The sequence below is a fragment of the Oncorhynchus tshawytscha genome, linkage group LG06, assembly GCF_018296145.1.
Source record: "Oncorhynchus tshawytscha isolate Ot180627B linkage group LG06, Otsh_v2.0, whole genome shotgun sequence".
Lineage (NCBI taxonomy): Eukaryota > Metazoa > Chordata > Actinopteri > Salmoniformes > Salmonidae > Oncorhynchus > Oncorhynchus tshawytscha.
Window position 1 is genome coordinate 31,709,006 of NC_056434.1, and position 21,612 is coordinate 31,730,617.

At 42.8% G+C, this 21,612-nt stretch overlaps 2 protein-coding genes across 3 annotated transcripts in view; both read left to right on the forward strand.

The window, feature by feature from the left end:
• The window catches only part of sema4ba (sema domain, immunoglobulin domain (Ig), transmembrane domain (TM) and short cytoplasmic domain, (semaphorin) 4Ba), an 87,322-nt gene extending 79,004 nt beyond the window's left edge, over positions 1-8,318 (forward strand). For both annotated transcript variants that reach the window (XM_042323184.1, XM_042323185.1), the window contains 5 exons: positions 2,091-2,301; positions 2,414-2,529; positions 3,089-3,246; positions 3,608-3,699; positions 3,994-8,318. In XM_042323184.1, coding sequence (XP_042179118.1) covers positions 2,091-2,301; positions 2,414-2,529; positions 3,089-3,246; positions 3,608-3,699; positions 3,994-4,769 — 1,353 coding nt within the window. In that variant the 3' untranslated portion in view covers positions 4,770-8,318. The remainder of the gene's footprint in view (positions 1-2,090; positions 2,302-2,413; positions 2,530-3,088; positions 3,247-3,607; positions 3,700-3,993) is intronic.
• A 1,183-nt stretch (positions 8,319-9,501) lies between these two features.
• LOC112245426 (ras and EF-hand domain-containing protein) lies at positions 9,502-20,327 on the forward strand. The gene is made up of 17 exons (XM_024413525.2): positions 9,502-10,038; positions 10,209-10,358; positions 12,638-12,728; positions 13,168-13,263; positions 13,467-13,544; positions 15,037-15,152; positions 15,252-15,320; positions 15,543-15,624; positions 15,735-15,799; positions 15,893-16,088; positions 16,173-16,283; positions 18,687-18,840; positions 18,926-19,007; positions 19,157-19,271; positions 19,443-19,556; positions 19,640-19,716; positions 19,794-20,327. The coding sequence occupies exons 1-17, from the start codon at positions 9,728-9,730 to the stop codon at positions 19,894-19,896; spliced, it is 2,010 nt and encodes a 669-aa protein (XP_024269293.1). The 5' UTR covers positions 9,502-9,727; the 3' UTR covers positions 19,897-20,327.
• The last annotated feature ends 1,285 nt before the right edge of the window (positions 20,328-21,612 follow it).

A 21,612-nucleotide genomic window follows, 5' to 3' on the forward strand; every position in this document is an offset into this window, starting at 1 on the left:
ACTCTCGCGACCACCCCATGAGAGCCCTCCATTGCCATGAAATAGTGGGATTATGACAAGCTAACCAGGGTAGACCTTCCACCACTGGAAAGGCAGGAGAGTCATTGAGAAAGAGACTGATTTTCTCCGTGTGACCCCCCCCTCACCATGCCCAGAGGAGCAGTGGTCTCCATAATCAACCCTGACCCTAATGGTCAATTATCTAAGGCGTGAACTGGGAAGGGCATTCCTACAGGAACGGTGGGGATCCCTGAAACTAAAGGCTAATGATCTGTCTATAAAATTCCCAGACGCGCCTGAATCGACGAGCGCCTTATGCGGGGAAAATTCAGGAAACGTAACGAACAAAAACATTTGTGCAACAGAAGGCTCTGGGTGAGAATGGTGCCTTCTCACCTGAGGTGACGCCAGACTGCCCTGCCTGCTGCCTCGACTCCCAGAGGAACCAACCCGGCACCGACCGTCTCGTGCGGCCACAAATGGTGCACGAGACGGAACCTCTTCCGGTCTCCCTGAGCGCAGCACCTCCCAGCTCCATGGGCATCGGAGTGGTGGTGCTGGGGGATGGAACCGACAGACCCCGATCTGGACGTCCGCGGGTAGCCAGCAGGTTATCCAGCCGAATGGACAGGTCCACCAGCTGGTCGAAAGTAAGGGTGGTGTCCCTGCAGTTTGACTCTCGACGGATGTCCTCGCGCAAACTGCAGCGATAATGGTCGATCATGGCCCTGCCGTTCCATCCCGCTCCGGCGGCCAGGGTCCGAAAGTTCAAAGCGAACTTCTGTGTGCTCCTTGTCCCCTGCCGCAGGTGGAATAGATGTTCACGCAGATGATGGTAAACTCCCCGAAGTCATCCAGCGCAGTATCTCCTTCTCCCCATACGGCGTTAACACACTCCAGAGCTCACCCAAGAGGCACGAAATGAGGACGGACACCCTCTCCCTTCCCGAGGGAGCCAGGTAAACGGTGCTCAGGTATAAGTCCAGCTGTAACGGGAAACCCTGGCACCGTGCCGCTGTCCCATTATACTCCCTGGGAAGGTCGAGACGCATCCCACTGGGACCGGATGCAGGAGGGACGAGTAGTGGTAACCCCGGTTGTGCTGGTGGGGGCGCTGGAGGAACTCTCTGTCTCTCCCAGCGGTCCATGGTCTGCACTACGCGGTCCATCGTGACGCCAAGATGTTGGATCATTGTCGCTTGCTCCTGGACGCGCTCATCTATCCCCATACCAGGGGCATCTGCTTCTGCTGACTCCATGTAGATGGTGTAGTATTCTGTAGGGGGTGCGTATCTGGTGGCTGAGAAATCAGATGCAGGAGAGCAGAACTTGATAATAGCTTTGGCAGTTTAATAGTAAAACCAACAGATTAAGAAATACATAGTATGGGCACAATAACCCGATGCGCACCAGTAAAACAAAATGTGCACAAGCACTTACAATAAACAATACCACACAAAGACATGGGGGGGGGAACAGAGGGTTAAATACACAACACATAATGAGGGAAATGAGAACCAGGTGTGTGGGAAAACAAGACAAAACAAATGGAAAATGGATCGGCGATGGCTAGAAGGCCGGCAACGTCGACCGCCGAACACCACCCGAACAAGGAGAGGCATCGACTTCGGTAGAAGACGTGACAACAACAAGTCTCAAGGAAAGAATGTGTGCTCGAACAGCCGAATAAAGAAACTGCTGAAAGCTACCTAACACCAAAATATTGTTATAATATATGCGCAAAATTGTTCCATTGGGAAGTCTACAGTAAACTTTAGCCAACCTCGTGTGTGCAGGTCTGATGTGTTCTAGCCTGCCTTAGTCACATCACCAATCTGGCCTGAACATCAGTGCTTAAGCAGCTAAGTTATCTGTTTCTCTGCTGTCACTGGCTGCCCTCTTCCCAGAAGGCCTGATGTTATCAAAAAGCTGCGGCTACTTTCATTTCCTGGCAGCGTTATCATGGCCACATCAACTGAAGGATACAAACACATATTGATGGGGGAGTAGGCATGGGGCCGTAGTATGGTTGTATAGTGTGTATTGTAGCCCAGTGTGTGCTTATGCGACTCCCTGTGTTTCTTCCACAGTGCATCACTAATGCAGCCCGGGACCATGGCATCCCCTCCTCCATGCACATGCCTGACAAGGTATTGAACTTCGTCAAGGACCACTTCCTGATGGACAGTGTGATCCGCAGCCAGCCCCTCCTGCTGAAACGCAGCGTCCGCTACACCCAGATAGCTGTCCACCGGGTCCAGGCTATCCACAAACACTACAATGTGCTCTTCATTGGAACAGGTACTGTAAACAGGCTCTGCTGACAGAACTTCTCCCCCTTTCCTGTTCTGTATGAGAGGCAGAGCTCTAGCAGACATTAACCATCGACTGTTCTGTCATATGTCTCTGGCAGATGACGGAAGACTCCACAAAGCCATTAATGTCAACAACAAGATGCACATCATCGAGGAGATGGTGCTCTTCACTGACCCCCAGCCTGTAGAACACATAGAACTGGAGTCTGAGAAGGTACAGTACAGAGTGTAGAGTGGGAACTCTGTTTATTTCTGAAGCATCTCCTCATAGTGGTAGTAATATTGAGCTCACTAAATGTCAGCACTATCAGCTTAGGGGTCCCATGAGCCGTGAAGAGAGCCGGAGCTTGAAGGGGAGCTCAGCTCACATTCATTGGGATAATTGCATGCAACTTCCTCTCAGGGGAACTGAAAACAGATGGGTTGTAAACGGCGTGTGACCCATCATGAATCTCTTCCTGTGTTACTCTGTGCTGTTACTCTGTGCTGTTACTCTGTGCTGTTACTCTGTGCTGTTAGCCTGTGCTGTTAGCCTGTGATGGTAGCCTGTGATGGTAGCCTGTGCTGGTAGCCTGTGCTGGTAGCCTGTGCTGGTAGCCTGTGCTGGTAGCCTGTGCTGGTAGTCTGTGCTGGTAGTCTGTGATGTTACTCCAGCATTGGGTTCGTAGAGGGGATGGTGTTGATACTATATTAAAGAGGGGTAACTGTATGTGAATACATGACCTAGGGCTATTCCTCCCTGGCATCTGACTGACTGACTGGTCTCTCTACAGGGCCTGCTGTTTGTGTCCTCCTACTCTGGCCTGGTGGAGGTCCCTGTGGCTAACTGCTCCAACTACCAGAGCTGTGGAGAGTGTGTCCTGTCCAGAGACCCTTACTGTGCCTGGACAGGGAGGCAGTGCCTGGATGTCAGGCTGGCTCCACCAGATAGGTATGTTTCATCCAGACCACCAACCATTATACTTTACATTTCCATGGTCCACTCAGAGAGATGTAGGTGTTACTCATCAAATAGATACTAGCCTTGTATTGGCATGTAAGAGATAGGTATAAACTATTTTGATGCTAAGCTCTCATAATGACTGAAAACTTTCCAGAACATTTGACTACTCAAATGACTACTCAAACTACTAGTGACAATACAGGAAAATGCTCAATGCTGTCTGCTTACATGCTATATGTGCAGACTAACACTGTAGTCTGTCAAGACCATCTATGTGTAGATTGATAGTGCACGTTAGAGCTGTTCTGAGACACCCATTTCTCTGATTTACTGTTGTCTGTTTTCTCAGCCACTGGCAGCAGGATGTGGACGAGGCAGACACATCAGTTATCTGCAACAAGACACAGCCCAGCCCTCGCTTTGTTAAACCCCCACCCACACGTAAGTACGGTACCATACCATCTGCTCCTGCTGGACTAAATCCTTTCGGCTCTATACTGTACCACTGTGCTCTACTCTGGGACTGCAGCATTTAAATTAACATTTTGCTGACAATTTTATTCCGATATTCCCTTACCATCATTATTCGTACCCAGCTCATTTAATTTATTCCTTCTCAGCGCACTCCTACTCCGCTACCACAGTGATATAATAATGCAGTTTGTTCAAACTACCTGGGATGGACTTGCTTTCACAAATGAAAAATGAAAAAGCCATTCCTTTTGTTGTCTGCAGGGATGTCTTCATGCCAGGTGATAATGATCCCAGCCAACACATTCAAAGTGCTGCCCTGTAAGCTGCGCTCAAACCTGGCTGAGAGGAAGTGGGAGTACAGTGAGGGTGCAGGTCACTTCCTGTACCCCAGTCCTGAGGGAGGTCTAGTGGTGGTGGCCCAGGCTGACAGACAGGAGACCTATGAGTGCTGGTCAGTGGAGGAGGGCTTCAGGCAACTCCTGGCCAACTACTGTGTGAGAGGTGAGGCCAGACAGGAGAGCACCACCCTGATCGGCCACTCACGCACCCCTCTGGTCCCCCAGGAGGAGCCAATCATCCTACCTGGAGAGACCCGCTCCCCGCAGATCAACACCAAGACCTACTGGAACGAGCTGATCGTAGTGTGTGCCCTGCTGGGCTTCTCCCTGGTGGTCTTCTCCCTGTTTGTGGTCTACAGGAACCGTGACCGCATGAAGTCCATGCTGAAGGAAGGTGAGTGTCCTAACATGCAGCAGAAGAAACCCAGGATAGTGGGGAAGCCAGCAGAAAACTTGCCTCTGAATGGCAACAACACAGTTCCAGCATCTGTGTCAGACCACAAGGGTTACCAGACCCTCAATGACAACTACATCTGCAACACGCCGTCACATGAATGCTCATCACCAGACAACAGCAAGAGCTTCTCAGAATCAGAGAAGAGGCCTCTGAACTTGAAGGAGAGCACTGTAGAGATCTCGCACACCTGCCCGCGGCCTCGGGTGAGACTGGGCTCAGAGATCAAAGACTCCATTGTGTGAGGACGGCTTTGATCAACTTGAGCAGGAGATAAAACTGTAATGCAGAGTGACTAACTTTGAACTGTAAGGAAAGAGGGGACTATAAGTGAAAGAAAAGAAAAACACTGAAGGAGGGAACACTGAAAACCGCCAACCTCTTCGCAAAGAGGGACATTTCATTACACTGATTTTGCACATTTGTCTTTTTCATTCTGTCCCTATAGTCAGTTCTCATTTCATTGTTCAGTGACTCTTATTTCTCTAGTGCATCTGAAGCACAATGAAGAGAAGCTGATACAGATTGCCTTCAGACTATTGAAGCTGTGGAATTATGCTCATGGTGGGTATAGGACACATACAGCTGATATTGTCCTTCTGTAACAATTTGTATATGGTTTAGTCATGTTTGTATGCTTTGCCACTCAATCCGTCCAAATACTCTGTTGGCATTGAATTGAAAGTAGAGAGATATTCTATGGGTCAAGAACTGACCCTTAACTCTCCCACCTACATCCATAAGCATTGGCTTAGCCCTGCACTGAGACAGACTCAGTGCATGGATAGCAGTGGAATAAACAACCTCGTATTCAAACATTAGATCATTAGGCCTATGACTTAGTTATAACAGCAATTTTTTTTACACCTTTATTTAACTAGGCAAGTCAGTTAAGAACAAATTCTTATTTACAAAACGGTCTACCGGGGAACAGTGGGTTAACTGCCTTGTTCAGGGGTAGAACAACAGAGGTTTACCTTGTCAGCTCGGGGATTCAATCCAGCAACCTTTCGGTTACTGGCCCAACGCTCTAACCACTAGGCTACCTGCCGCCCCTATTAATTTAAGGCAGTTTAAACTGTACATAAACCTCAATGCAGCATAACCAGACAGGCATTAGAATGGTATCCACTGGTCAAGAGAAGGGCTAGCAGTACCAGAGAGACATGGAGAGGAACCAATGAGGAATGAATGAAAGAGGTAGTGACCACCTGGAATGAGGTGAGGTTAAAACAGCACACAACAGAATAACATAACACTGGAGAGGTATTGTTGAGGCCCACTGCTCTGCTCCACCAGAGTGGCACAGATGGGGTTTGTAAGTCCCAAAGTATTGGAGGATATGGTGCCTAAGTTGTGTAAGATTGACATTCACAGGTTTGAAATGTACTCTTGACATTCGGGAAGACCCTAGACCAGGTATTAACATATTGTTCATTGTGGAGCAGACAGACTATGCAAAGCACATCATGTGAAGTGGGGTGAAAGGTCACATCGAAATCTGATCTTGAGACTGCAAGCACATTCTTAATTACAGAGAATGAGAGGCATACTCACATGCAATTTAGTATGCAAGTGATTTTGAGCCATTTCTGTGTCATAGAGGCATGGGATGAGATAAAGACTATCACTAGGCCTGGAGTTGATGTAGCTAGGCTGAAGTCCCAGTATAAAATGGTTAATGACTAGTTCAGAGTGCCAGCTGATTCCTTCAATCCAAATTCAGTCACCAAGTTAAAGTGGGCTGAGACTATAAAAACCTGTTCACCACATTGTTTAGATAGCTCTGTTCTGGTCCTGTTATTCAGAGACCAGTAGACAGCAGAGTTTGGAAGAGCCAAAGGAAGAGTGGCAACAACAGAGAATCAGCCAGTGGGCTATGGAGCTCTTAGTGTCGTTGATATGACACACCCAGAGGCAACCAAGCTCCTGCGTGTTAATTTATGTAAACAAAGTGATTGTTGTGCCAAAAATAACTTGTTTTTAAATCATGCATCTTCTGTTTTCATCCTATCCAACACAACTGTCATGTCAAATCAATGTCTTATGTTTAATGGGCATGACTGATTCAGCATGTACTGTACCGAACAATATGTTCTTAGGCCATTCATAACGTAGTGCATATGAAAGCTGTCATAGTTACAACCATCACCTCTGGTTTAATGACACTAATGACTGTAAAATGGGTTTTACTAACATGGAGCGAAAGGTCACACAGCAGTTATGGACCAGTCAATGGAGGAATGTGTGTGTTAAAAAAAAACTACTATAGAAACCGATATTGTTAAAGTATAGAACCTGCAAAATATTTTATCATCCAAAAGCAAGGGCTTTATTCAGGCATTACAATACCCAATAACAGGTATATGTTTTCAGCTGTTCATGATGGGAAATAAATAATAATTATACATTTAAAATGAAAGAATATCAATTTCGTATTCCATAGATGTTGCTATGTCAGTGCAAAATTGTGGTAAATATGAACTCTTGCAACATTGTGTTGTGGAATGTGGTGATACAAGTATTCCAAAACTATTTCTAAGTAAAACTGTTTATTTAAGCTTATTCTAGATATAGAATTTTGTACAAGGGACAATTTTTAAAAAATGACAAAGTAGCTGTGCAAAAAGCATACTGCTAAAGGACTGCCATGTTGGCTAATTGTATATAGTGTACATTTGTATTGTATTGGAGAAGACTGGTGAAAGTTGTATCATTGTGGTGAAAGTGCAGAACCAGCAAACACCTTGAGAATGCGTTGTTTTTGCACAGAATGTTGGAAAGACTTAGTGTAGGATACAAATTAGGATTTTGTTGAATTATGTATTAGTTTTTCAATTTATTTTTTCATGCCTTTTAAGCAAAGTTAAAGAATCGAGTTGTACATCTTGGGATACTAAATGTGTTCTCCTGTCCTTGTGACATTAATTAATCACATGGATAACCTGGTAGCAGCAGCAGCATCACCTGCATGATATGTACGACAGAATAGACTGTAGGACTCTACTGGGCATGCCCAACAATACAATTACAACACTTTGAGTGAATTCCTTTAGATTATGGCCAGTATCAGTACAACAACTCTGTTAGAATGGCTTCAACTTCAGTCACAATGTATTTCTGTGTTGACACTATTGCAAACCCCTGTATTTGGAATTATAGTCTCAACCTGTACAGAAATCCCAAGGTCTGCACAACACTTGTGAACTCTATCAGGGTTTCAATGACTCCAATTGTAACAAAGATGGGAGGAGAAGAAGTTGAAACATTGTCTTGACAACTGAACATTTCATGATTATTTTTTATTTTGTGACAAAGATTGCAAGTGAAGAAATGACAGCTTGGATCAGATGAGTAAAGTTATCTAAACTCAATAATACATTAGCCGAATGCAGAACAAAATCAGCCTGAATATCTTGCATAATAGGTTCAGACATGCAGCATACAAATCTCTTGTTTGATCACTGCTCCAAATGAATATATACTTACATAAGATTTGAGACTGCTGTTATAAGCTTCTACTGAGTTGCAGTAAGGCACCTCTGTTAGTTGAAGAACCACTTCAGCCAAGCCTTCTAATTGTGACAGTGTAACAAGTTTCTCTGACTCATGTCAACATGTCTTGTAAGTTTGTATGTTAAAATGCTTTGTAAATTGAGCTGCCAATGTAAAAAGCTCTTGTGAACTGTATTTTTTTAATATTATACATCACTACTGTTTCAGTTGTTTTTATTGTTCTGTACATAAAAGCACTTTATTTACATTCTTTTTTAAATAAAGATAAATGGATACAATTAGTTTCCTATATGGTTCATGAACTCTATAGTTGTAATGCCACATGAAATTAGAGAATAACCTCAATTTAGACAGGATCCAGGACACAAGTTGCGCTTGTCACATTGCTGCACTTGATTATGAGGCAATACACCAATCAAACAAATGTTCAAAATCTGTCTATATCATGAAGGTTCAGTCATTGCTAAATGGATCCAAATACTGTATTGGTGTAAGAAGTAGTTCCAGACATGCCTGATTCTGCTCTTACACTGCCACTGTGTGGCCACAATATTATCAACAACTTTCAGAAGATTTATTGTAATGTAAAAAGGGATTTCTGTCATTACAGTAAGGAATGTTGTTATTGGTATGTTCTTTAAAAGCAGTATGTGTGAGCCATTTTTATCCCCTCTGTTCTTGATTAGTAAAATGTTAACAGTGACTGTGTCTTCTGTCAACACATTAGTCACATTAAGGTGGAGCACAGCGTTTGCTGACGCATTCCACCAGACTCAAATAAAAACATGCAAAGAACAGCGCGGAAAGTTCCTGTTGAACTTGTTCAGTCTTTTTTTTATGTGGGCCTAATTCTTGCATTATCATGTAAAACAAATAAGCTAATAGTGTAGTTCTGTGTTTTTTTAGTAGTGGTGTTTCTGTCACAGTAGTAAAAATAAGTATGGCTAGGGATATCACATGGTAGGGTGGAGTTAATTACTGAGTATGCCTACAGTGTAACAATGGCAGGCAGGCAAGTATTCTTGATAAAGAGTGCAGTCCACACCTGAAAGGAAAATAGTCTACTTTGGTGTCATAGGTAGAATCCTTGCCACATCCTAGCAATGAATATACAATTATTCTCCACCCCTGTGCAAATACATCAAATACTATTTGAAAATATTGTTGAGATACATTTCATTTAAATATTTTATATGCGTGTTTTATACATGTAAATTGTGTATTTTGTTTAAACTTTATTTGTGATACCTACATCCACTCAATAAAAAATATAAAATAAAGTATGTGAGTTGCATGACAACGTGTACAAACACTGACATTTTTAACAACAGTAAAAAAAAAAAAAATAGCCAAGTACAGGTGACGCACATTCTCAGTCTGATGTCTTGGCCCCAGCGCTGTCACGCCCATTTCAGGCAGGCTAAGCCAATCAGTGGCTTTTTGATTGTACAGCAAGTCTCCCGGTGAATATAGTTATCATTCGCGTGGGAAAAGTATTACTGCCTTCATCACTTCATACTGACGGGCTAAAATTCTGATCACTGGTGCGGGATAAGGTTACACAAATAAAGGTGGGGATCAAATGGTCACGTATTGCACCTGTTGCTAGCCTATCTTTTTTATTTTACACAAGGGTTTACTTCCCAAGGCGGACTTCATGTAACTTTTAATCTCGAAATACGAAGTCATGGACAAACCCAGCCTCCAGAGACTGTTTTCAGCGTGTGACATTAATAAATCTGGTGTGATTGAATACGAAGACTTTACAGTTGTTTGTCGAGAGCTGAATGTACCTGAAGACGAAATCAAAACTTTATTCAACAAATTCGGCGCTAGTGAAGATGGATGTATTAATTACAGCAATTTTTCATCACGGTTTCAAGAGGTTTCAGAAACATTGGATTTGGCCTCTTTTGGAGCGTCTCCTCAAAGTCAAGGGAGTCCCTGGGAAGAGTTCCAGAGCAGGATGGACGATGCAACCGGTCTCCTCTCAGGAAGGTAAATCTGGTGGTTGGTGTCAATTGTTTGACAGAAAGTTGCACCTGCTATTACAGCTCTTACAGTAGCCTGTGGGTGTAATATGTAGATGTTCGTTCTGCGTTCATCCCTCTGTTTTTATAACTGTCAAATGTAGAAATGATGGTTATCCATAATCTTTCATCTTTCAGACTGCGGGATCAGTTGGCTGAACTTCACCAAGCCATGTACATCGCGGAACCTTTGTTGTTGCAACAATATGAGGGACTTGTCGATGCTCTTGTCAGTGAAAGCAAGGACCACAGGCTTGAGAGTGAGCAGCTGGAAACCAGTTTGAGAAGGTAGGGATTGTGTCATAGCAGCATCTCTTGGCTCAGATTCCTCAATAAGAGGAAAACAATATATTGAGAAACAATCTACCAAACTATATTGTCTGAATTATGTTCTCTTCACGAATGGAACAAATTTATATATCAGTTAACTTTGTCATTTGCCTGTTTGTGTTACCAAAAACACAATGTAGTGTTTATGTTGTGGGATATCCATGCAACAATGTTTCAATCAAGATCAGGCTTGCGCTATTAATCAGTTAACATTTACAAAATTTGAGTATTGGTTGCGCCAGTATGCTTCCCACAGTAAGGTTATTATAATCAGACACAATTGCATGTTGTGAACACTTTGGAATTACCTGGATTTCTGCATAAATTGGTCGTCAAATTTGATCTGATCTTCATCTAAGTCACAACAATATAAACACATAGTGTGCTTAAACTAATAGCACACAAATTATTGTATTTTTCTTGTCTATATTGAATACATCATTTAAACATTCACAGTGTAGGTTGTGAAAAGTATGTGAACCCCTAGGCTAATGACTTCTCCATAAGCTGTCAGGAGTCAGCTAACCTGGAGTCCAGCCTTGCCCTATAAAAAACACTCTCAAAATTTGAGTTTGCTATTCACAAGAAGCATTGCCTGATGTGAACCATGCCTCGAACAAATGAGATCTCAGAAGACCTAAGATTAAGAAGTGTTGACTTGCATAAAGCTGGAAAGGGTTACAAAAGTTTCTCTAAAAGCCTTGATGATCATCAATTGTCTATAAATGGAGAAAGTTCAGCACTGTAGCTACTCTCCCTAGGAGTGGCTGTCCTGCAAAGATGACTGCAAGAGCACAGCGCAGAATGCTCAATGAGGTTAAGAAGAATCCTAGTGTCAGCTAAAGACTTACAGAAATCTCTGGAACATGCTAACATCTCTGTTGACGGGTCTACGATACGTAAAACACTAAACAAGAATGGTGTTCATGGGAGGACACCACGGAAGAAGCCACTGCTGTACAAAAAAAAACATTGCTGCATGTCTGAAGTTTGCAAAAGTGCACCTGGATGTTCCACAGCGCTACTGGCAAAATATTCTGTGGACAGATGAAACTACAGTTGAGTTGTTTGGAAGGAACACACAACACTATGTGTAGAGAAAAAAAGGCACACCACCTCAACCTCATCCCAACTGTGAAGCATGGTGGAGGGAGCACCATGGTTTGGGGCAGCTTCGCTGCCTCAGGGCCTGGACAGCTTGCTATCATCGACGGAAAAATAAATTCCGAAGTTTATCAAGACATTTTGCAGGATTATGTTATGTTAGGCTATCTGTCCGCCAATTGAAGCTCAACAGAAGTTGGGTGATGCAACAGGACAACGATCCAAAACACAGAAGTAAATCAACAACAGAATGGCTTCAACAGAAGAAAATACACCTTCTGGAGTGGCCCAGTCAGAGTCCTGACAACCCGATTTGAGATGCTGTGGCATGACCTCAAGAGAGCAGTTCATACCAGACATACCATGAATATTGCTGAACTGAAACAGTTTTGAAAAGAGGAATGGTCCAAACTCCTCCTGAATGTTGTGCAGGTCTGATCTGCAACTTACAGAAACATTTGGTTGAGGTTATTGCTGCTAAAGGAGGGTCAACAAGTTATTTCCAAAGGGTTCACATACTTTTTCTTGCCACTGTAGATGGGGTGGAGTTGCTTTCATGGTTCGGAGGCTGCATTTCTTGATAGGGATGACATTTCTCACCCAAGGAAGTACTCTTAAATGAGTTGCTAGTCTTGTTCTCCCCATTTTCCACTTGTAAACCTAGTTGTCCCTTTTTTATATTTCCATTTAGGCCTAATCTTAACCCTTATGCAAATGAATGTGCCTGTAAGAATGTTTGCTAATAAGTGGTGAGACGTGCTGTATTTTGATTAATTCAATCTCACACTGCAAATCTCAGTCTTGTGCACCTGTGGTATTTGCCTCCTAGGGGCCCTCATGAGTCTCTTGACTGGCTGGACCAAGTGCTGTCACTTTATTATGATAAAACACATTTAACTGAATAGTGTCCCGCCCGCTCAAAGTTCACCACTAGATGAAAACCAAAAGGTGTAGTTCTGTGTGCTGTGTTGCTGCTGTGTTTGAAGATGTGTTATTGCTTGCAAACCGTGCCTCACCTTCACCTTATATTCTGACTCATCACTTTCGCTGGACTAGTGTTTGGGCAGTTGTTTTCCATTTGATGAACAACCAGGGCAGACATGTAAATGGTATGTACCTCTGTGTGCCGACAGAACAGAGGAGCTGAACACCAGTCAGTTGACAGAGCTGGAGGAGGACATGCAGCAGCAGCTTGCCTGTGTAGAGGTCAGGGTGAGAGAAGAGGTAAGTGATGTATTATGAGGACTTAGTTACTACAGTATATTCTACACATTGTGCTAGAAATAAAACATGTAATTCACTCTCATCAAGTATTTAAGAACTAAAAACAACAGCTAAGTCATTAAAAAGGCATTGGTGTCATTGAAAACATACCTTAGAAAATGTTTATAATTTATTTATTTTTTAATGGTGAGAAAAAGTTTAATATAATAGACTTGGGCAAATAGTTTGTTGGAAATTAAGATTAAACTGTTTAATTTCAAGAGGGGCCTCGGCACAGGTGTTTATCCGCATATTTGTGGTAGGGGAAGTACCTTTTAGAGAAGGGAGAGCAGTTAGCTCAAACTCTCACAAAGGCCCCTTTCTACAGTTTTGTGAAAGCCCCTCTTTTAGTTCAGAGCCAATGAGCAAAGTTGTCTCTCCTTGGGTTTCTTGTCTGTAGGAGCATAAGAGAATGGAGGGAGTCATGGCGGCACTCCAGAGAAGGCATGAGAATGAGGTGGCAGACCTGCATACTGTTATGGACAGGTTGTTAAAGGTAGGTGTCATCTATTTTAAACAGGTTTTGTGACATATTTCATCTATTGCCCTATTATTGTTGGTGTTGAAAGGTTATTTAATCTTTCCCTAGGATTGCCACGCTTATGTTTGCAGTACTTTATTTAGCTAGATTCAGGCAGTCTTAATTGTGAATATGATTTCAATTGATGCTTAATCTTAATGGAAACCTTTTCATTGTAGTCCCAAGGGGAATCTGAACTCAACAGTTCCAGGCAGGATGTTGACAAACTACAGAACCAAATAAGTGAACTGACTCAGGTACGTTGGATCAGTTAGACAACTGTATCTTGAGTCCCATTCGGAAAGTATTCAGACCCCTTAACTTTTTCTAAATGTTGCTACGTTACAGCCTTATTTTGAAATAAGCCTTACTCAGTACTTTGTTGAAGAGCCTTTGGCAGCGATTACAGCCTAGTCTTCTTGGGTATGATGCTACAAGCTTGGCACACCTGTATCTTCTCAAGCTCTGTCTGGTTGGATAGAGAGCATCACTGCACAGCTATGTTCAGCCCTCCAGAGATGTTCGATCAGGTTCAAGTCCGGGCTTTGGCTGGGCCACTCAAGGACATTCAGAGACTTGTCCCAAAGCCACTCCTGCGTTTTCTTGGCTGTGTGCTTAGGGTCATTGTCCTGTTGGAAGGTGAACTTTCGCCCCAGTCTGAGGTCCTATGTGCTCTAGAGCAGGTTTTCATCAAGGTTATCTACTTTGCTCTGTTCAATTTTCCTCGATCCTGACTAGTCTCCCAGTCCCTGCCACTGAAAAATATCCCCAGAGCATGATGCTGCGACCACCATGCTTCACCATAGGGATAGTGCCAGGTTTTCTCCAGACGTGACGCTTGGCATTCAGGCCAAAGAGTTCAATCTTGGTTTCATCAGACCAGAGTATCTTGTTTCTCATGGTCTGAGAGTCCTTTAGGTAACTTTTGGCAAACTCCAAGGGGGCTGACATGTGGCTTTTACTGAGGAATGGCTTCCATCTGGCTACTCTACTATAAAGGCCTGATTGGTGGAAGGCTGCAGAGATGGTTGTCCTTCTGGAAGGTTCTCCCATCTCTACAGAGGAACTCTGGAGCTCAGTCAGAGTGACCATCAGGTTGTTGGTCACCTTCCTGACCAAGGTCCTTCTCCCCCGATTGCTCAGTTTGACCAGAGGCCAGCTCTAGGCAGAGGCTCGGTGGTTCCAAACGTCTTCAATTTAAGAATGATGGAAGCCACTGTGTTCTTGGGGACCTTCAATGCTGCGTAACTTTTTTGGTACCTTTCCCCAGATCTGTGCCTCGACACAATCCTGTCTTGGAGCTCTAAGGTTGAATGAACTTTCCGAATAGCCTGGTTTTTGCTCTGACACGCATTGTCAACTGTGGGACCTTATATAGACAGGTGTATGCCTTTTCAAAATCATGTCCAATCAATTGAATTTACCAAAAGTGGACACCAATCAAGTTGTCGAAACATCTCAAGGATGATCAATGGAAACAGGATGCACCTGAGCTCAATTTCAAGTCTCATAGCAAAGGGTTTGAATACTTATGTAAATAAGTTTATTTTTTATATTTGCCAAAATTTCTTCATCTGTTTTGTCATTGGCTATTGTGTGTATTTTATTATTTAATCCATTTTAAAATAAGGCTGTAACATATCAACAATGTGGAAAAGGGAAGGGGTCTGCAAACTTTCCGAATGCCCTGAACGTTATTTCCTGTGCACTTTCCAGTAATGTTGTACATATTACATTATGTATCCTCAGGAAAAGGAGCAGTTACGGACTTCTCTCTTCAAAGCGCAGACAAACATCTCCATTCTGCAGGTAGAGATGGACAAGCTGAAGAACATGTATGCAGACCAGAAACTTCAGCATGAGAGGTGAGATCACTGACTTCACGTTCAGGTCCAATGGATCAAGTTCAACTCAGTAAATACAGACTAGTTGATATGAAATGTTGTATTTGTCTATTTTCACAGAGAAAGTGATGAACTGAAAAAGATGGTTATTGAATACCAGTCTTACTCCAGTCACATTGAAATTCTCCAGTAAGTCTGTCTGACCCGATTGATTGTTCATTAGTACAGTATGTCCTTTCATGATTGTTTTTGTTGTATCGTAGTCAAGCATAGCTTTGAGTCATGCATGCACATCCGTGCAGTGCACACCATATGCTCATTGTAATGAACGCTGACTCGACTCTAAAGGTGGCAGGCTAAAAGATTAGTTAAGCATCTGAAATGTTCTCTACATTGACTCCGTCCTATTAGGGCCATGAACAAAAAGCTGTATGACAGCAATGATGGCTTGCGCTCTGCCTTAGTCAACGATGTGGCATCAAGTAAACGGAGGGTAAGTTTGGTTGTTTTCACTCAAGATAAAGAAGACTCACATTACCCCTTTATATTTACATGTATACAACATTTATAAGGCATTAGTGTTACAAATCTTCCTCCCCACAGCTATCCCCCAACAATGAAATCCCAGCTCGAAGAATGAAGCCAGTTCGACAAAGCACGCTTATAAAGTACACACACTATATTCTTATCCAAGAAATCTGGACCTATTAATTGACCACTTAACAAATGTTTACATTTTTTCATCCCTATGTTGAGTCCAGTTCAGAGGGAGCGCACACAACTGTAGGATCCAGTAAAACGACCAACTCCCATGTAGCCAGCTGGGCTGATACATACCCGGACAGTGGTGTGTCCCTGCCTATGGACACTACTGAAAGCTCAGGCAGCGAGTCTGACAGTGATGACTCTACAGAAACAGTACACCACAGTTATTCATATGTGCCCTCAGACATTGAGGTAAGGGTAACTACAAGGGTTGACCAACTATTTTATTAGTACGTTTCACATTCTAATACTTGAATGTACCTATTTCTGCACCAGATATCAGATGTGAAATTGGAAGCAAGTCAGGCAATACTGTCTGTAGCTCCCAGCAAAGCTAGTTCCATTGCGTCATCCATCCGGAGACGCTTGTCTGCTTTCCCAATGAAGGTAAGGCTTTGAGCTGAGATGCTCAGTTTTGAAGCACAGTAAGACATTGTGTAGGGAGGCTTATGTGGAATTGGTATATGCTGATTCACTCCAGACTTGACTGCCCTTGATCAGCACAAATCATCCTGTGGCGTACGGCATTAGCATCGAATATGCAACTTTTCAGGGAAGTTAGGAACCAATATACACAGGCAGTTAGGAAAGCAAAGGCAAGCTTTTTCAAACAGAAATTTGCATCCTGTAGCACAAACTCCAAAAATTTCTGGGACACTGTAAAGTCCACGGAGAATAAGAGCACCTCCTTCTAGCTGCCAACTGCACTGAGGCTAGGGAACACTGTCACCACTGATAAATCTACGATAATCGAGAATTTCAATAAGCATTTTTCTACGGCTGCCCCTACCCCGGTCAACAGCAATGCACCCCCCACAACAACTTGCACAAGCCTCCCCCACTTCTCCTTCACCCAAATCCAGATAGCTAATGTTCTGAAAGAGCTGCAAAATCTGGACCCCAACAAATCAGCTGGGCTAGACAATCTGGACCCTATCTTTCTAAAATGATCTGCCGCAATTGTTGCAACCCCTATTACTAGCCTGTTCAACCTCTCTTTCGTATCGTCTGAGATCCCTAAAGATTGGAAAGCTGCTGCGGTCATCCCCCTCTTCAAAGGGGGAGGCACATTAGACCCAAACTGTTATAGACCTATATCCATCCTGCCCTGCCTTTTCTAAAATCTTCAAAAGCCAAGTTAACAAACAGATCACTGATCATTTCGAATCCCACCGTACCTTCTCCGCTATGCATTCTGGTTTCCGAGCTGGTCATGGGTGCACTTCAGCCACGCTCAAGGTCCTAAATGATATAACTGCCATCGATAAAAGAATACTGTGCAGCCGTCTTCATTGACCTGGCCAAGGCTTTCAACTCTGTCAATCACTGCATTCTTATCGGCAGACTCAACAGCCTTGGTTACTCAAATGACTGCCTCGCCTGGTTTACCAACTACTTCTCAGATAGAGTTCAATGTGTCAAATCGGAGGGCCTTTTGTCTGGACCTCTGGCAGTCTCGTATGGGGGTGCCACAGGGTTCAATTCTCAGGCCGACTCTTTTCTCTGTATACATACATCAATGTCGCTCTTGCTGCTGGTGATTCTCTGATCCACTTCTACACAGATGACACCATTCTGTATACTTCTGGCCCTTCTTTGGACACTGTGTTAACTAACCTCCAGACGAGCGTCTATGCCATACAACACTCCTTCCGTGGCCTCCAACTACTCTTAAATGCAAGTAAAACTAAATGCATGCTCTTCAACTGATTGCTGCCCCTGCCCGCCCACCATCACTACTCTGGACGGTTCTGACTTAGAATATGTGGACAACTACAAATACCTAGGTGTCTGGTTAGACTGTAAACTCTGCTTCCAGACTCACATTAAGCATCTCCAATCCAAAATTAAATCTAGAATCGGCTTCCTATTTCGGAACAAAGCTTCTTTCACTCATGCTGCCAAACATACCCTCGTAAAACAGACTATCCTACCGATCCTTGACTTCGGCGATGTCATTTACAAAATAGCCTCTAACACTACTCAGCAAATTGGATGTAGTCTATCACAGTGCCATCCGTTTTGGCACCAAAGCCCCATGTACCACCCACCACTGCGACCTGTATGCTCTCATTGGCTGGCCCTCGCTTCATATTCGTTGCCAAACCCACTGGCTCCAGGTCATCTCTAAGTCTTTGCTAGTAGGTAAAGCCCCACCTTCTCAGCTCACTGGTCACCATAGCAGCACCCATCAGTAGCACGCGCTCCAGCAGGTATATTTCACTGGTCATCCCCAAAGGCAACTTCTCCTTTGGCCGCCTTTCCTTCCAGTTCTCTGCTGCCAGTGACTGGAACGAATTGCAAAAATCCCTGAAGCTGGAGTCTTATATCTCCCTCACTAACTTTAAGCATCAGCTGTCAGAGCAGCTTACCGATCATTGCACCTATACACAGCCCATCTGTAAATAGCCCACCCAACTACCTCATCCCCATATTATTTGTTTTGCTCCTTTGCACCCCAGTATCTCTACTTGCACATTCATCTTCTGCACACATCACTCCAGTGTCAATGCGAAATTGTAATTATTTGGCCACTATAGCCTATTTATTGCCTTACCTCCCTAATCGTACTACATTTGCACACACTGTATATAGATTTTTCTATTGTGTTATTGACTGTATGTTTGTTTATCCCATGTGTAACTGTTGTTTGTATCGCTTTGCTTTATCTTCGCCAGGTCACAGTTGTAAATGAGAACTTGTTCTCAACTGGCCTACCTGGTGAAGTAAAATAAAAATATGGTATCTGTTTTAGTTTCCATAACCTAAGTAATGCTACTTGGTCCTCAGCAAACAGAAGCAGACCTTGTTGACACTGGTGGCCCTGAGTGCCCTGGTCCCATGTACCGGTTAGTTTTGGCGGGAGATGCAGGATCAGGGAAGTCCAGCTTTCTATTGCGGTTGAGTCTCAATGAGTTCAGGGGAGATATTCAGACGACATTGGGTAAGTACATGTACAGTAAGTTTTTAGTAGTGGTAGAATAAATGCAGAAAGTGCATTGCTGTTTCCATTACAATGTTGTTCTTAGGAGTTGATTTCCAAATCAAGAAGATGTTGGTGGATGGAGAAAAAACAAACCTCCAGATATGGGATACTGCTGGACAAGAGAGGTATGTTTCTGTACATTGACATACTAAAAGCCTTATCAAAGTTGTTTCATAATGCGTCTTTGGTGATGTGGCTGTTAATCTGAAGTGCTTGAAGATTCCAAATGATCACGTAATATCAAAAACTAAATGGGATTTCCCTATTACTGTAGGTTCCGCAGTATTGCCAGGTCTTATTTCCGTAAAGCCCATGGAGTCTTACTGCTGTATGATGTCACTTCTGAAAGCAGCTTCCTTAATGTCAGAGAGTGGATGGACCAGATTCAGGTAACAATCACAGTGGATGGGTTTTATGGTCCTTGAGATAATAAAAACTTGGAATGGGATGCCAAAATAATGATTGTTTATATTTCAGTTTGAGACCATAATGTATTTTTCTGTTATGATTACACATAAATCAGGAACTTAGTGAAAAACAAAGTGCCCTTGTTATCCCAGGAATCCACAGATGAGCAACTCCCAATGTGTGTGATTGGGAATAAAGTGGACCTGCGGGAAGATCGACCAGAGGGAAGCTGTGTCAGCACTGTTGATGGGGAAAGGCTGGCAAGGGTACAATCTCCTTTACCAGTCAATAACAGCTGTTCATGGGTCCATCAAATAAATATTAAATCACAATATTACATGTGTTTCAGACATACAATGCCCTGTTCTGTGAAACTAGTGCTAAAGAGGGAACTAATATAGTGGAGGCAGTACTTCATCTGGCAAGGTAAGAATCTTCCCATCCAATCCCTACCATGAATACCTAAACTATAACTGAGCTCTTACCATTTTTTCCTAACACAGAGAAGTTAAGAAAAATGTGAAACTGAGACGGCAATCAGAGTCACAGGTGAAGTTGAGTTTAAGCAGTTCAAAGAAAGCTCTGACCAACTGCTGCAGAGTATAACCATGGAGGCCCATCACTTCACCCTATGGAATGCATCTAACTGGAGACTTGGGAGGATGGAGACAATTAACACCACAGCTTTTGTCATTGAGAACTTGTCATGCAGAGCTGTTTTGTGTAACAAATCTCCTGAGATTACTGTAGATATGTCTAATTCATATTTTAAATTTAATCAAAGTAATGGCACATAACTGACCTGGAGCATGTAGATCTCCAGAGATGTTTAATGAATGTATTTGAATGGGACGTGTACGGCTCCTAAATAGTTTGCATGTATTTGTACACTTCAGGAATTTACTGTATTCAGAAAGGCTCAGTTGAAACTACAATGCTTATGATGTGGTTAGAAACAAGTACATTTTACAATGGGGTGCTTTCAGTATTTGTCAGCTGATTTTATTTGTTTTAATTGAATAAACTTTCTGTACAGAGGTGTGTGGTATAATTTGTTAGATTAAAATACCCCAGATTGAATCTTTCATTAGTTTAATCTTACAGCACTGCATATGTTCATCCTCAATATAAAAGCAATAAACATGGTATAGAAACCATAAACCACTAGTTGTGTAACAATCTAGATGAGGAAATACAAAAATACAAGCTTTTTTTGTAATTCCAAGTAGTGGAGTTTGAAATTCCTGCTCTTTACATTGTAAATACTGATTAACATTCGACCTGTGTATTGGAATAGGCATACGCATTAGTCCTTATTCATTTCCCAAACTATACTGTACCACCACCACAAAATATTACAAATGGGTTCTAAACCCCAGATTATGGGACAAAAGCAAGACCTGGTCATCTTTCAATAATGGGTAACATCTGGGTATCTGAGAATAGTTGTGATTGGGCTCTGTATCCTGCTATTTGGCTTTCTCGTCGGCCGGCTTAGGGTCATTGGCTTTTTTCTGCTTCTGTTGCATTATCTCTGCATCCCTAAAGAAGACAGACAAAACAAATTGTTAAACCAAATAAAAACAGTTAAATAAAAACGAAATGCATGTTAAAAACGTGTCCTGGTAGCCAATATTAGTGACTTACCTCAGCTTCCTCGCAGCTGCAGACATGCCATCATCAGCCTTCTTTCCCTTGTCATTCCCTTGTTTTTTGGCATTTCTAGCACGAGCAAGGTCACGCTGATTCCCCCCTGCAAAGAAATCGATTTGAAAGACCCAGGTGAGGAGAGTACAGTTGCAGAGTCATTGCTTATGTCTTACATTTTATAGAATAAATTAAAACCAAGCATCATTAGCTAGTGGCCATCTACAGCCCTGTATTGCTCGTTTGGTAACGTAACTGGCTAGATAACAGTTAACGAATGGATAAGACGAAAATAACTGTTTAATCGATAAATGTACGTACGCATAAGGCTAGGCAACTGCTTAGCCTGGTTTGTTATTGTGCGTGGCACTTCACGGGCCTAGACAGTTAACGTTAGCTCGCTAACTAGCTAACGTTACGTTAACTACAAATCAGATCCTTCTTACCAGTTAATAATGAAAAATTATACATTTCATGGCACTAAAACAAATGTATATGGTAACAGAAAACCATGTTATACTATACTTTCTAGTTAGCTATATTAACTTGTTTTTTTCACTTATCCAGTTCAAACAGATCGCTAACGTTAGCTACCTAGCATTGATTGTCTCTGATTTTATTTATTTAAAACAGCAAAGCGCGATACGTAGCTAGCTAAGCTACCAACGAACACAA

Excerpts from the sequence above, each read along its gene's own strand:
- LOC112245426 (XM_024413525.2), top strand. The coding sequence starts at position 9,728 with ATGGACAAACCCAGCCTCCAGAGACTGTTTTCAGCGTGTGACATTAAT. Across the intron at positions 10,039-10,208 it reads ACCGGTCTCCTCTCAGGAAG|ACTGCGGGATCAGTTGGCTG; the intron begins GTAAATCTGGTG and ends TTCATCTTTCAG. Across the intron at positions 19,272-19,442 it reads AGTGGATGGACCAGATTCAG|GAATCCACAGATGAGCAACT; the intron begins GTAACAATCACA and ends TTGTTATCCCAG.